Raw genomic sequence first — 17,383 nt, 5'->3', positions numbered from 1 at the left:
GCAGACTATATTATGATAAAGAGAAACAACTGTACCCAGGAAGACACAGTAATTACTTTTCAACCCTAATAATAATAGCAGCAAAAACTTGGAGTTCATGTTTAGAAAAAGAAAAAAAGAAAGAAAGGGGAGGGGAGGTTCTTTGAATTTTCTCTGAATAAAAAACAGAATAGAGCCCTAGTCCGTTTGGCTCAGTGGACAGAGTGTTGGGCCCTCTGAAGGGTTTGGGTTCGATTCTGGTCAGTCCCCGGTCTCACATCAATGTTTCTCTCTGTGTGTCTCACTCCCTCTAAAAATCAATGGGAAAATATCCTTGGATAAGGATTAACAACAAATAGAAAAGGAAAAGAAAAAAGAACTCTTTCTTTTATAAGCACAGTACCTTGTACAAATATAGGCTGCCACAACACTCCTTACTCCTAGATCGAGAAGGGAGATATTATCTTTTGCTCAGAGTTTGAAACTATGTAGGTGATTTTAAGTAAAGTGATATAAAAGGCTTGGATTCCATTACCCTCAAGTTCAAAGACAGCTGATGATTAAGACATTGGGTAGCTCAAACAACTGAAAAACGGATTAATAAATAACTTCTACACAAAGCAATGCAGTTTCACTTTAAAAGGAAGAATGAATCACCTAAATCTGGAAGAGATTTCAGAGATTATTTCACCAGTGCCTTCGTTTTGCAGATGAGGAAATCCAGACCTGAAGCACTGTAATTCGGTTACGTGTTTACATTTTTTCCTCATATCACTATTTCTGCCCTTATCTATTGTGGCTATAAATTCATCATAATGGTAAGCCATTATCATATTTTTCTGCCCTGTGACTACCACAGCTTCAGGACAAGGACTATTTTTAAACCTCCAAAGCGTATCACATTCACAACGGCTTTGCTAAACCAGAACAAAATGAGTGAAAGTGAGTTCAAGTATCTGTATTCCTGCTGCTTAAATAAATAAGGGTTTTGCCTCATAACTGGTCTACATACGAGACATCTCTGGGTATGGCAGAATAAGAGCACAAAACAAGGTCGAGGGGATGGTAAAGAAAAGTTTTGCAAATCAAGAAAAACATCTCTAGTGTGTTCTACATAGTTTCAGTTCCCCTTGGGAGAAAGGAATGCCTTTGAAGAGCTAAGGAGATGTGGGCTTGAATAGATCATCTGGCTCATTTCTTCCAATACTAAGATTCAATGAGAATTCAGCACTCAAAATACCGCCTTGCCGATACCTAAATTTGTCAGTACGAAAACAGCAATAAGAATGAAGTTTCTTCATAGTGGGAACGTATTTCCTTATGAGAGGCTTGCAGCTACTCACACTCAGGGTGGGAGTCGATGGGGTTGTTTTTCCAAAAGGGACAACCCGGAGCACTCAGGGTTGCTGGTGGTCCTCGGTCACTCAACAGCGAGGCTGCCAGACCAGGGTGACCATCCGCCTCCCTATCCACTAGTCCTTCCTGAGGACTGGCCGAAAGCAAGAATTGAGCGAAGAAACGTCAACTTCGGTATTCAGAAAATGGGCATGATAACCAAACTTTGATTTTAAGAGTGGTACGTTTACTTCCGGAATTCTCTGGTAATTGACCTCCAAGGCAAGCTCAGCCTAGAGGCGGGTTCCTGCCCCAGCAAGGTCCTTTGGGGAAAAGGGACAAAATAGGCAAGGGGGTAGGCGGCCAGGCGCAGCCCCTGGGAAAACCTCCCCGGCCGGCTCCCTCTGCAGCCGGCAGACCCAGCGCACCTACAGGGCGCGCCCCACACCTGAGCCCACGCCCCCCGCTCATCCCTTCCCTCCCTTCCCACTGACCTGGGGTGCCCGCGGGCGGCTGGATCCTGAAGGCGGCCGGCTCGGCCCAGCCCGGGTGCGGCGAGGGCCGACTCCAGGGTCTGGGGGTCCCATGCAGCAGGTAGGAGACATTGGACTTCCGCCGAATCGCCACCCGCCTGAAGTCGTAGCCGCCCTTGCTGCTCACGGGGCCGGGCTCGCTCCCCGCTCCGCACTCTCTCCCGCCCTGGTCCGGCCGGGAGTGAGCGCTCGGCGCGCTCCGAAGGGGCAGCCCGACGCGGGGGGGTGTCGCCTGCATGCCCCACGCTTGGCGCGACTCAAGAGCGGTGACTCGGGGCTGCGCCGCGCGGCGCCCCTCTGCTCCGGCGGCTCCTGGGCAAGTCTTCCTCGTCCCTTCCTTCCCGGGGCGCGGAGGGCCACGCAGTTTGGCGCTCGCGCTCTGCGGCTCCCGCACTCACCTGACGCCGCTCCCGCAGCGACCGGGCTGGGGCTGCTTCCACGCCCTTCTCTCCGGAGCCAAACGCCGGAGGCCCTGTGGGAGGGACGGGGATAGCGCAGAGTTCAGGCCGCGGGAGCCGCCAGCGCCACAGCCCCCGCCTCCTCCTCCTCCGGCCGGGAAAGCTGCCAGGGACGCGCGGTGCCTAGTGGAGCGCCCTGGGCGCGGTCTAGAGCCCGGGCGCCACTGGAGGCTCCGCCCCGCCCGCCGCCCCGCGCTCGCCCATTGGCCGAGAGCAACCGCGAGGCGCGCACCTGCGGCCGCACACCTGGGCGCTCCCGAGGGCCGCGGCGCTCACCGGCGCGCCGGGGTTTGGAGAGGGGAGATGTTTACAGCTTCTTCGGACTCTGCCCAATGGCTTCCTGTCCTCACAGACCCACATGACAAGGGTCTGCCGTGTGTCCCAACTGCTGAACTGAGCCCTGAATAATAATCGTATTTATGTCGTAGAGCTAACCAGCGAGTTAAGTGTTTTAGATTAGGAAACCAAGATGCGGAAGCCACCATGAGCAGAGTTGATGTGTACCACCTTCAGACCTGGTTTCTGCACCCTTGTCTTGCCAGGAAACGACTCTTGGCCAAGGGCCAGCTGGAGTGCACAGGGCCGGGTGGAGGAACCTGGAGCCCTGGACCATGGGAGATCCACTATACACACAGGAGCAGGCAGCCCGGAATCACTCCTCTCCTAGGAATTAACACAGTAACAGAAGACTATGGACTGATTCATGTTCCTTAAACTTTATTTTTATATTTTCCAATGTAGGAAAAATTATATGTATACTGATGTGTTTTAATTCTAATTAAATGTTTTAAACAAACATTCTATTTAATTTTATCAACATAGCCTGTCTCAGACTGATCTATTTCCTAATAAACAAAATAAAACCAAAAAAGAATACTCAGGATAAAAACAATGAACTAGTAAGTTGCTTCAACTACTAGTAGAACATCACTTCCCACACTAGAATTTAATAGAAGTCAGTACTTTACAGCAGATTCACTCTTATTTCAATCACACTGGAGAAAGGTGAAAAATTTCTTTCACTTTAATAATAAATCCTTATTATTGTTAATAATTAATAATGATTGTTATTAATTGTTATTAATAATTAATAAAAATTGTTAGTTCCTCAGTAAATGAATTATAAATGTTAATTATTTACTTTAATGCTTTCACTAGATAGGATTTCATATAAATATCATTAAAGAAAAAAGGTCACTAAAAGGCATAAATGATGCTGACTTTATATAGCAGCATTAGGGGGCTCACATACAGATAATTTCATGAAGATCTCATTGAAGAAGAGGATACAGTTATTTTAACAGGAACTGAATGGAAGAACATACTTGCCAATAATACATCTAATAAGTTCTTAATATTCAAAATGTATAAGGAACTTATAAAACTCAACAACAAAATAAACAATTCAATTAAGAAGTGGGCAAAAGATCTGAATAGACATTTCTCTCAAAAGGACATAAAGATGGCCAATTGACATATGAAACAATGCTCAACTTCACTAATCATCAGAAAAATACAAATTATAACCACAATGAGATATTACCTCACATCTGTCAGAATGGCTATCAATAAATAAACAAACAACAAGTGTTGGCAAGGATGTGGGGGAAAGGGAACCCTCTTGCACTGTTGGTGGGGATGCAGACTGGTGCATCCACTGTCACAGACAGTATGGAGTTACCTAAAAGAATTAAAAATGGAACTGCCTTATGACTCAGCGATTCCACTTCTGGGAATATATCCAAGGAAACCTGAGGCACTGACTCAAAAGAATATAAGCACCTCTGGGTTCATTGCAGTGTTATTTACACTAGCCAAGATTTGGAAGCAGACCAGTGTCCATCTGTAGATGAGTGGATAAAAGAGCCATGATACACTTACACAATGGAATATTACTCGGCCATAAAAAAGAAGAGAAGGAAATCTTACCTTGCAACAGCATGGATGGACCGAGAGAGTATTTTGCTAAGTGAAGTAAGCCAGTCAGAGAAAGACAAGTACCATATGCTTTCACTTATATGTGGAATCTAATGAACAAAATTAACAAATAACGTGGAAATAGACTCATAGATAGAGAGATCAGACTGACAACTGTCAGAGGGGAGGGTGCTTGAGGGGGGCTAGGTGAGAAAGGTGAAGGAATTAAACAAAAAAACAAAAACAAAAAACAGCTCATAGACAATAGCATGGTGATTCTCGGATTACCAAGGAAAAGGGGAGTAGGGGGAAGTAGAAGAAGAAGGTAAAGGGGGGATAAATGGAAGGAAACTTGCAGTGGTGAACACACAATAAAATATACAGAGGATGCATTATAGAATTATACACCTGAAACCTATAAAATTGTATTAACCAATGTCACCCTAATAAATTTAATTTAAAAATGAAACCAAATAAATAAATAAAAGGAGCCCATGGTCTATCCACCCTCTCCCTACTCCTGCTTTTCTATGTGGTTCTGTAAGGATGCAGATGTAAGTCCTGAGCTGCTGCAGCCATCTTATGACCATGGGGGGAGATGTCATGGATCTACTGAGGGCGGCAGAACAGAATGATGAAAGAGCCCAGGCTATTGCTGAGTTCAACACGGTACTGAAAAACCCCAGAAACTTCCCACCTCTTAAATCCTGGATAAGTGGCAAAATAAACTGTCCTTATTGTGAAGCCACTGTTAGCCAGACATTTTTGTTATTGTTTAGCCAAAAGCGTACTGATACAAGAAAAATAGTTTATCCAAATTTTAGGAAATTTCTTGTGCAATTATAAAGCTATGTGTTTAATGTTTTATTATTACTGCTTAGCACTGTTTTAGTTTAGGAATTACACATATTCCTTTGTTGTTTTCAAATGAGATAATCTAGATGAGGGGTCAGCAAGTTGTGACCTGTGGGCCAAATCCAGCCAATTCCCTGCTATTTTTGTATGACCCACGAACTTATGGATGGTATTTATTTATTTATTTATTTATTTATTTATTTCATTTTTAAAAAATATTTTTATTGATTTCAGAGAGGAAGGGAGAGGGAGAGAGAGATAGAAACATCAATGAGGATAGAGAATCATTGATCAGCTGCCTGTTGCACGCCCCTCACTGGGGATCGAGCCTGCTACCTGGACATGTGCCCTTGACCGGAACCAACCAGGAACCCTTCAGCCTGTAGGCCAATGCTCTATCCATAGAGTCAAACCGGCTAGAGCCTGATGGATGGTTTTTAATATGTTAACTGTTTGGAGGGAGGAGGAATAAAAAAAAAAAGAATATTTTGTGATACATGAAAATTATGTAAAATACAAATTTCTATGTCCATAAATAAAATTTTATTGAACCCAGCCAGCAGTTTATGGCTGCTTTCACACAACATCAGTATTGAGTAGTTGAGATAGAGACCAGATTGACAACAAATCTGAAACTGGCCCTTAACAGAGAAAGTTTGTTGACCCCTAATATAAATGAAAATAAGAATCTTATATAAAAGTTTTGTTTGATTTTGAAAAATTATTAAACTATTATCAAAAACTGTAATTTAAGCTCTGACATATTATGCCTTTGTGCATTCCATAACAATGTCAACAGAAGGTGACACACTGAAGCTATAAGACTGTAGCCAATCTATAATTGTAAATTTACCTCTTTCTCCAATGACACAATTGCTTTATTACAAACCCACACATCTATAGGCATTTGCAGTAGTCTACATAACTCTGCATCATTAGAATACAAAATAAGCATATTCAAAACAGCCCTGAAATTATTCATGAAAAAGAGAAAAGTATAAACTGAAGTCAATGATGTTATTTATGCAATACCTCAAATAGAGTTTTTCTCCAAAGTAGACACAAATATGTGATTAGCATTTTCATGAGAATATTGGCAATCAGAAATACTCTTAAAATCACGGAATAAACATTTTCATGCTAACAAATTCAACTGATTATAAGAAAACAGACTCCTTATTTTTTTAAATATATCTTTATTGATTTCAGAGAGGAAGGGAGAGGGAAAGAGAGATAGAAACATCAATGATGAGAGAGAATCATTGATTGGTTGCCTCCTGCAGGTCCCCTAATGGGGATCAAGCCCACAACCCAGGCATGTGCCCTTGACCAGAATCAAACCTGGGGCCCTTCAGTCCGCAGGCTGATGCTCTATCCACTGAGCCAAACCAGCTAGGGCCAGACTCCTTATTTTTTATTATCCAAAATGCAAACCTAAAACTCAGTGGATGTGTCACTTTGTACCATATTCTGTATTTACGTATTTTCTTTCAAGACTACAAGTTCCTGATGGCAGTCTAATTCCTATTTGTATGCTCTGTAGCATCTTTTATAGTAGCTTTCACAAAGTAAAATACTCAATGAAACTAGCTGAAGACAAATGCATGACAGGAAAAACTCTTCATGACAGTGAACAGTATTCCTCCTGAAGGAATGGATCCTAAGTAAATAGTCAGAAATTTAGATGACAATTTCTGTATAAAATTATTATGAAGTGTTTTTTTATATAATATGTTTTTATTGATTTTAGGGAGAGAGGATGGGAGAGGGAGAGAGCCATGAAAACATCGATGAGAGAGAAACATCAATTGGCTGCCTCCTGTAAGCTCCCTTCTGAGGATCAAGCCCGCAACCCAGGCATGTGCCCTGATGGGGAATGGAACCTGTGACCTATTGGTTCATGGGTTGACGATCAACCATTGAGCCACACCATCCAGGCTTTGTATAAAAATTTTAATAGCATCTTTATCTGTGAGAGTAAAGGTGTGGAAGCAATTTACATATCAATAAGAGTCTTTTCTTTTTTAAGAAGTATAATTCATCCATGCCAAAGAATATTTTGCCAGCCTTAAAAATAATGTCATTGATAACTTTTAATAACCTAGAAAAATATTCATCCTAAAATGTTTAGAGGAAAAAACAGGATTCAAAATTGTATATTCAGTATGATTCAAGGAAAGACACCAAAATGTTACCAGGAGTTTTCATTGAAAGATAAGATTATAGTTAATATAATTTTCTTTTTAATTTTTCACACCTTCTAAATTTTCTACAATAAACATGTATTACTTTTATTACTAGAAAAAGAAAAACAGTTGGGGAAATAAATGAATGGTGTGGGCAGAACCTCATCTGTGGCCAATCTGCAGGAAAATAATCTGATTAATTCTAGGTGAAATGAATGTTTTTATCCTGAACTGAGCAGGTCTCTCCCAGGCTGTGAAGGAGAGATGTAACTCCTGTCCAAGGACAGAGAAGCTCTGCCGGGAACAAGTATAAGGAGCAAAACTGGGCTTGAATCTTGAACTTAAAAGGCTGACACTGCCTCTTAGCCTCATTGGTGTGATCTTCGCTGACCCGGCCAATTATTATCTGTGTCTTTGCTGATCTAGAAGATATTTAAGGACAAAATCAGTTGTTAAATAATATGCTCAATACCTTAGACGGTTTAATAGACACAGTCAGAGGCTCTCTGTGCTTATTTTCAGATTTTTATCAGATGTATGCTGTTACATATTATAACTATATTATATTGTATTCATATATCCTAAATAACCAGACTGTTCTAGAAGCATCAATATTGTTTAGTATAGAGCTGCAAGCACCATTACTTCCACGTCTTTTCCAGTTTTTCATGTTTGGTAGTTGGTTTAATCTTGCTCAATTGGTTGATCTTAAAGGAATTTTTGAGATTCCACTGATGCATTTAGTATGTGGTCAATAAATGTTCATCTACAAACTGCCACAAGAGTTTTCAGTAGTGGTTAGTTTATAGAAAAACACTGCAGGTTTAATAGTCATATGCAAAGTTATTACCAGGAGAATGTAAGAATAGATTGATACCTACCTATTGAAATTATTGGAACCCATTTACTTATTCCATTTCCCTGATTTGATCTCACTCTCAAAGTTCTAAAAAAAAAGTTTTTAAAAACCCACAAAACAGAGTTCTAATGAAATATACTAAACAAAAAAATCCTTAAATGTCACACATATATCCTTTAAAATGTACAGAAACTGTACAGTAATGTGCACCATATATTCAAACGTGAACTTTGAAAATATTTAACATCCAATAAGAATGTGTTTCTAAGAAGTATTTTGGGAAAATCTTGTTTTTCCCACCAATCATGACGTGGAAATCAAAGGATATTACAGGTAATGGTAGGCTACCATGGTCCAGTCCCAAGAACAGCCATTTTCCAGATAAAGCACACTTTTAAAGGACAATCTCTGACCTGTTTGATGTGTGTAATTAAAATCACATTATAACTGTACCTGAATTCAAGCCAGCTTTTATTTTTGCGTTTGCTAGAAAGAAGTGACGTTAAAAAAATTCTCACAGAAGATAGATTTGTAATAGGCAATATTTTCATCAGTTCAATTTTGTTTTCATCTTTGTTTGATATTAAGTATACATACTTACCTAGGCATGTAAGTTGATGAGGCCCTTTTCACATTGCATATATTTAGTAACAATAGATTGTTACTTTCCAATAGATTGTTATTTTCCAATAGATTGTTACCCAGGATTAGGGCAATTATTCATGAAAATATTTTTAAAAGCAATTTTAAATATATATTACTTTCTGCCAATCCTACTGAAATAGCCAAGCTTGAAGTCTGAATCTATACACATCTTAAGAAAAATGGTTACACTCAGCAGCAAGTTAATGCAAAACTTTGCAAAACTTACCTTTGTATTAAGAAGAAAGTTTGTGAGCATATATTTTAAAAGACAGCTCTAATGTTTAGAAAAGTTGGATGAAAGAATCATTGAAAGAGGAGAGTTGGAATTAAGGACTAGAAGAAAACATAGCTTAGCTTCTGAAATGTACAGGGTAGGCAAAAGTAGGTTTATAGTTGCAAGTACATGAAACAGTTTATTTGTGTATTATTATTTATTAATTATTGTATTATTTTCCATACAAACTGTAAGCCTACTTTTGCCCCACTCTGTATTGAAAAACATTATGATTTATTTTTTAAATTATTTATACAATTCCAGTTCATTAGAATTGACAGTTATAAATAAGATTGTTAAATAAAATTATTTGACTAAAATTTTTATTAGAGAAGTATAAATGGGCATGCCCATGCCCTAAACCTCCAAGAAAGCATATCTAATTCTAAAATAAATATTGGAATTTTTAAAGCAACATCGACAGGAAATAAAATATATGCATATTTTGAAATTGTTACTTCAAATTATTAGAACATTTTAAAAGACTAGTTTTTAAAAAGGCTATTGCTTAATGTGAATTGCTGTTTGATATTTTTAAATGGATAATAACTTCTAAAAATTTGAATAAGATATATAATTTAATAATTTTAAAAACTGAAGCAGTCATGATGTGAGCAGGATAATTTTTATCTTTTTCTTTCAAATAAGATCCAACCTGACCACCTCATTTAATAATGCAATGTTTCACTTTCTCCCATCACAATCTCTTTTCCCCCTTCTACTTTTTTCTTTTTCCACAAAAGTTTCACTATCTAATATATTTTGCTTTTTACATATTTATGTTTTACTATTTTTTATATTTTCCCTCATTGCTACATATGATACAAACTTCAAAAAGTCATGAAACTATCTTTGTGTTGTTTTCTAACACACCTTAATCTGCCGCAATACCTGGCACAAAATAGGTTCTCAATAAATATTTCTGAATTAATGCATGTATAAGTGAATGAATGAATTTCATCATACAGGATTTTAATAGTGGCAGCTACTGTGTTATTGGAAATACTATTGGCTACCAAAGGCTAAACACTGTTTGAAAAATAGCTTTAAACATATGTTTGAAAGATCTTACATATGTATTTCACTTCATCTTTGCAATAACCTTGTCAGTTAGGCATTTTTACCTCATTTTAAAAATGAGACAGTTGAGGGTTGGAGAGGTTAAGTGCCTTTCCAGCATCTCAGAGCTGGTAAGTGCCAGGGCTAAAATTTGCACAAAATCCCATGCTTTATAAAAAACACTTCTGCTGACAGCCTGCTTTAGAACAGTTATTTCTTTAGAATTCATGCTAATTTTTACTTCTGACTTCACTATGAAATATTTGAGAGCCCATATTTCTTTATAGTCTTATTTTTGAATAGATACTGTATTTCCATGGCTGAAATAGAAACTATAAAAAGATAATCACCTACTGAGGAATCTGACTCCCCTCTTCCCTCCCATCCCCCATTCTCTCCCATCAACGCTTTGCTCTTTTACAGGTAACTATTTCTATAGGTTTCCACAGTTACCTTATGGAAGACAAGAAAAAAGTATGTTCTTATTTTTTCCCTTTCTTACATATAGGGTAGCTTCCTATAATGAGAGCTGATATTTTCAGTGTCAATGGATTTCAATGTGGTGAAGAACTTGTTTCTCCTTTAATTTATTTGGGAAAGAAGTTTATATGACTGACATTAATCTTGGACTAATAGCTCTTTTAAATGAGGTAAATCATCCTGTGACATTTGATGGACATTATTAATAATTTAAAATGTCAAAGGAATAGACTGATGAACAAGAACAGACCCAGAAACAAGGAGGCATGGATCAGACTGTCGGGCCTCAGAGGGAGGGTAGGGGAGGGTGGGGGTAAAGGGGAGAGATCAACCAAAGGACTTGTGTGCATGCATATGAGCCTAACCAGTGGTTAAGGACAACAGGGGGGTGGGGGCCTTTGTGGGGAGGGGGGTGGGATGGGAATGGGGGGATGAGGACAAATATGTGATACTTTAATCAATAAAGAAATTTAAACAAGGCCGAAACCGGTTTGGCTCAGTGGATAGAGCATCGGCCTGAGGACTCAAGGGTCCCAGGTTCGATTCCGGTCAAGGGCATGTACCTTGGTTGCGGGCACATCCCCAGTAGAGGGTGTGCAGGAGGCAGCTGATCGATGTTTCTCTCTCATTGATGTTTCTGACTCTCTATCCCTCTCTCTTCCTCTCTGTAAAAAAATCAATAAAATATATTTAAAAAAAAAGAAATTTAAACAAAAAAATAAAAATAAAATGTCAAAGGAAGTCAACTTCTGAAGGTATCAGTAGGGTTCTTACATTAGGTTTATTTTAGTTTAATATACACTAATTAAAATGTTTACTGCTCATATTTTGAAGTTTTAATGATTTTTATAATCTCTGTACAACTTAATACATATGTGAGGTTTTAGAAATTTTCATTTGAAATGCTGCATTGGAATATGGAAGTACTGCAAGATTCAACTTTATGAAGTCTTTGAAGTAATAGCATTAATTTTTTTCCAAGAACATAAGCACATTATTTTTTCTTCTAAGCACAGAAACCGGGAAATCCATTATTAAAAATCAAGCCAGATCCTGGATAGCTAAGTTCATTGTTGAGGGAGGTACTGAATCATTATTTCAGCACAGTCTGGGGCAAGGCTGGCTTCATGGGCGTGCAGACCTGTCTGGTCACACAGGGCTTGTGCTTAGGACCCCCTGCTCAGTTTACTGCCACTGTCTTGAAATTTTTAATAATTTTTGAACAAGGAGATCCATATTTTCATTTTCAATGAGTCTCACAAATTATGTAGACAGCTGCAACATTTTTTACTATTTACAGGACGTCATCAGAGTTATGATTCATCTTTGCATTGCTTTCTACATTTAAATTATTTTATAAATTGTGTTTACTTTTGACACTGGCAATATTTTTGCCAGTGAGATTTATCTTCCTTGACAGTTATGTTGTAGATAAATTATTCTCAGTTTCTTCTTAACATTTTCAAGTCATAGTTGATTCATAAAATGTTTAAGAAGGAACTCTGTTGGATAATTTCAAATACAATGTTAGAGATCTAGTTTTTAGATTGACTAAGAGAGAATCATAGGAATAATCATTCACTTAATGTAATGACCATTTCCTCCAATTAGTTGGTATTTAGTACCTGCTGATGTCATTGTAGGTGACATTAGGTTCTATAAACTCAATTCCAGATGTGTTATAAGAAAAGCTAGGCCGAAACCGGTTTGGCTCAGTGGATAAAGCGTCGGCCTGCAGACTGAAAGGTCCCAGGTTCGATTCCGGTCAAGGGCATGTACCTTGGTTGCGGGCACGTCCCCAGTGGGGGTGGTGCAGGAGGCAGCTGATCGATGTCTCTCTCTCATCGATGTTTCTAGCTCTCTATCCCTCTCTCTTCCTCTCTGTAAAAAATCAATAAAATATATTTAAAAAAAAAAAAAAGAAAAGCTAGATGGCAAAGAACCCACTTTATTGAGTTCCTACAATGTGCTAGTCAATGCGTGTACAACCAAAAACGAAGGAAATTCCTTCCACAAGTTCCCATCAACTTTGGCCTCTTTTCTTACCCACAGTGGGGTTGCAGAAACCCGCCACATGGCCCTCACAACAATATAGTGCTACCCAAGTCTCCTGCAAAATGTAGGGGTCAGACGAGATTTTCTTGACACTCCTGGAGGCTGATCCAGTTGTTTTAGCTTTTGAATGTAACACACTATCAGTTTTATTGCATAAGAGAAGATCAAGGGTCCCATAGACTTATAGATCCAACCTCAAAGAAAAACAGTACCTTTCAGAAGAGAAAAAAAAGGAGATATTTTTAGGAAAGTTTATGCTATTATTTCTAGTATTTTATACAACAGGCAAGTTGTCAACTTTAGCTGGGACTGTTGCAGTGCCCATGGTGGATTATAATGAGGATTGCATTAGAGGTTTCAATTTATTAGAACCTCACAGAAATCCAATTCTGTCTGCTTCCCCACCTCTCCTGTCTCCCCCGAAAAAATCAAGTCAAAGAACAGGACTCTCAACAGCAGCTGATTTGCTACAACACATATTTGTTCTTCAAAGAAGGAGCTAGTAAATGAACTATTCTCAAAGTTTTGGGACTCTGCAGTTCCTTCATGTAAAAGAGAACAAAGAAGAATTGTCTCCCCAAATAAAGCATACAATCTTCATTCTTCTTTCATTAAAATCATGTTTCTTTCATTAAAATGTTTCCCTTTTTCAGAACAGGTATTTCTTTCATGCTGGTACACTCCTGATTTAATTCACCTAAGTGTAGCCTCTTGCCGAAATAACCTTTTAGCAAAGATTACAAGGAGGAGAGATGAGAGATGGAGAAAATGGGCAAAGGTGATACACGTTTCTTAATAAGGAATGTGCAGACATATCAAAGCAAAGCATTCAGTTTTTGGTTCAAATAAGTGCTCAGTTTGAATAAATATATAAATCATGTAGAAATTCATAAGTTTTTTTTGCAGGTACAAATCAAAGAGAAGTTGCTCAAACTGATAAAAAGGTAACATAGATGAAATGAACAAAAGATAACCAGTTTATTTACTGGGAAGAGTTATGCATTACACCATATTCAGTTGGTAACATAAACCAAGATATAAGAATTAATAAATTGGCTTCATTTATTTTCTTAGCACTGGAGTATCTTTTCCAACCATTTGAGTGCATGATCAGATTACAGAAATGCAAGCACATATATGGATTCTCCCATGAGGCATTCACTTAGGATTGTCTACAATGTTTAAAAAAAATGAAAAAAGACAAGCAATGATAAATTAATAAGGAATTTTTTGAATTTAAAATAAATGCATATATTTGAGAACAAGTTTCCTTTGAAATTTGGATTTTTTAAAATAATTAGCAATAATTATTAAAAATAATTCCTTAGGTTAGCTTTTAGTCATGTTTTTATATGATATTCTCATTATGTGGAAATGCTTCACATCATTTATCCCCAAAAGGCATAATAACAAAATTGCAGTTAAAGGTGGAAATAGCAGAATAATTACAACAGTAATCATACTGTGTACAAATCAGGGTTGGCCACACATTACACAAATGTTAATGCTGGAAAGAAACACAGTATCAGAATCATGTACGGTTCATCCCATATACATAATCATGCAAATAAAAACACTGAGTAGATTATAAAAATGTCATAAAAGGTTTCCAAAGAATTGTTTAATTGACTCTAACAGTCAAACCATCCAGTTTAAAAATGCCGTGGCAATAATGTTAAAGTCATTTAGTTTCTCTAAGTTTTGGTGCACAATCATACTATGAACCCAAACAACAAAATGATTCATTCTCTATCTCCATTATTATCAACTAATGATTTATCAACAAAATGATGGCATTTCTCTCTATAGTTCTCTGGTCTTTGTTTTAAAAAGACTTTGAAAAAAGAAAAAGTCACACTAGAACACAGATTTTCTTCTCAGTGTTTTCAATAGAGAACCATATTGATCAGAGACTAATTCTGAAAGAAAAAAAAAAGTTAAAACAGAATGTGCTCTCAACCAATGTTACACAGCAAGTAAACTCGAATCGCAGAAATAACCTGGCTCAGCAGTTTATCCAGGTTTCAGTTTAAAGAGTACAAAATTTAAATAACTCCAGGGAAAGGAATAAAAATATACTGATTAGAGCCATGCATTTCAATATGGAAAGGAGACCAGATATAGGTAACAATCTCCTTACATTCCCAATGGAGAAATCACAAGAAATAAGACTTCTATACTGTTCATATTATGAATATGGGAAAGCTTACATGATGCGAAATATCTCATGCAAACATTTTACACGGCATACTTTTATGCCCTCATACCCTTACACTAAAGGCAGTTAATTGCTGCTCTTCTTCGAAAGTAGATTATTTCTGGAAAATTCTTGATTGAGGAACCTATTTTAATACTAAATATCTTTTTTCAGTTATACTTTGAGTAGAAACAATAGAAGAGATGTCTAGACAAAACCTTTCAGATGTTAAATAATGGAATCAAATGAAATACATCAGGAACAACGGCAGTTAACCTGGTATTTAAAATAAACTGAATTCAATTTCAAACACAACTCATCTGGGGTCATGATTACAGACAATGGAAAAGTTCATTCAGGAGCTAGATTGGTCTTGTATGTCCACAGAAATTGATTTTAAGGTCAAAATTATGTCAATATCAGCACTCACTAGACTACCTATCACTACACCAGTTCAACAGCTTTTTGAAGAATTATGTTCCCGTTATTTGGAAACATATTTTGCGATCTTAAATACAAGGACTATTTAAAAAACACTCTGGTTCATAAATAAGTTATAGGGCAAAATTTAAAATGAGTTCCTTTTGAACCTAGTCCTGCTTTATATCTACAACATCAGTGCATTTGTGGTAACCTTGGTTGAACCAGCACAGTTGCTTCCTGAAAATCCATGTTTCCTCTGATGTGCCTTTCTGAGAGACAGATTATGTCTTTTGGCTGATTGAACAGAACAATTATACATTAAACTTGCCATTCTTATCACAGTAGAAAATAGATTTCATTTTTCATTTTTACATTTTGTAATTACCATTTGAGACTGCAGAGAATTTTATTTAATGCAGAATATCAGGAAATGTCCACATTTATGTTTTATTTGATCAACATTTTATGCTTGTTTGAGACAGAAGGACTATCTGTACATGGATATTTTCCAAAGCCTGGGAAAAGCACATGTTGTAGATTGAAGATTCTTTTAAGGAAAGATAATGTTTGAGAGGCATTTACCCCCCTAAGGGAATGCAAACCTTCTATTTCCGAAGTATTCCTGAGGATGTTTGTTTTTTTTAGACTGACAATTGAGGCTTTTTATAGTAAAATTACTACATTCTGGATAACTTTAAAGATATGAAATATAGCTGCAAGAAAAAATACCAACTATCTTGTTTTATTTTTTACCAAATATTTTGGAAAACTCAAGATTGCTATCCTACTTTCAAGGAATAAAATATTTTATGGCTAACCAGAATACTTTATTTCTAAATCTAAAATGAAAGACTAATAGGATTATGAAATCCAAGAATTTTAATATATCATCATAAGGTATCTTTGCCACGTAAGTTAATCCTTACTGGACAATAAATATTTAATTTTGTAAAAACAAATCATCAATATTGATTATTAATTTCCCACTGTTAAGAATCTCTTTCCTAGAGTTAATATAAATCCCTCACACTGAAGACTTTGTTTTTCTTATTCTAGTCTTAATAACAATGTCGATAGCTGATATCTATCATTGGTTACATTTTCTTGCAGATCAATAGTCTACCTCTTCTTTCTTAGGCTAAAGTTTAATCCTTCTGAATAGGTCTTTTCTTAATTATTTAATAACTTTGATTTCTCAAAGTTATCCAAATTCCTCTTATTTAAACAGAATTGGATAGAAGGGATATGATTGGGAAGATTAATCCGAGGGTCCTGTATGCTCCTGGGCCCTCAGGCCAAAGACAAGACATTGCTCCTTTTTATGTTATCATTTACCTAAGAACAATCCTCCGTAGAAAGCATTTCTACATACTGTCCTCTTCAGTATGGTAATTGTGCTTACTTTTTAAAAATTACCTGGTTACTCTGCTAACCACACTTGCTGGTTACCTTTCATCTTTGCCCACCGTGTTTGAAATAATTAGCCAGTATTTTTTTTATTTCTGTAGTCTTTTCCCCCCCACATCTTTCTTCAAGTGGTTTTACTGAGGTGTTGTTTTTTTTCCCCCCACTAATTCTTCAATTTCCATTTATCATTACAGGTATACTGATTTTTATCAGTGCTACACATATTTATTCATTTTAAATGCCTATAAATAAATATAGATGGGGCTGAGTTCAAACTATGCTAAGTTATGCCACAGTGTAAATACATGGAATTCTCTCTGACTGCTTAGGGACTATGACCTAATTTTGTGCCGAAAATTTGTTTCCGAGTTTCTATACCTTCTTGGCAAAGTTTTGCTAAAATGAACATTTTTATAGAATTGATGTTTCAAAATAAACATTTCCCATTCTGTTAGTAAAAAGGAACTAAAAAAAATTAATATAGACTTGATAAAATTTCTATTGGAAGAAATAAAAGTGTTGTCTGTGACCCGGCCTTTCACTGGGGCATAAATACAGAGAAAGAGAGCAACGATGCACTACTGTCAGATCTGTCAGAGGGATGACTGCTCTACAGTTATACAGAGACAATGCTTACGGCTGAAATTCCCTGCACCAGCAACAAACCTGATGAGGCAACATAGAAAGATGTTCTGAGGTACTTTTAAAATGGCGTATTTTC

General features: G+C 37.2%; 1 protein-coding gene across 1 annotated transcript in view; it reads right to left on the bottom strand.

The window, feature by feature from the left end:
- FGD4 (FYVE, RhoGEF and PH domain containing 4) overlaps nt 1-2,406 on the bottom strand; it is a 228,075-nt gene extending 225,669 nt beyond the window's left edge. The window contains exon 1 of the mRNA XM_079773415.1: nt 1,809-2,406. Coding sequence (XP_079629541.1) covers nt 1,809-2,085 — 277 coding nt within the window. The 5' untranslated portion in view covers nt 2,086-2,406. The remainder of the gene's footprint in view (nt 1-1,808) is intronic.
- Nucleotides 2,407-17,383: the final 14,977 nt, after the last annotated feature.

Source organism: Cnephaeus nilssonii (assembly GCF_951640355.1).
Source record: "Cnephaeus nilssonii genome assembly, chromosome: 6".
Classification (NCBI taxonomy): domain Eukaryota; kingdom Metazoa; phylum Chordata; class Mammalia; order Chiroptera; family Vespertilionidae; genus Cnephaeus; species Cnephaeus nilssonii.
The sequence above is the reverse complement of the archived record's forward strand: the minus strand, read 5'-3'. Positions and strand labels throughout refer to the sequence as shown.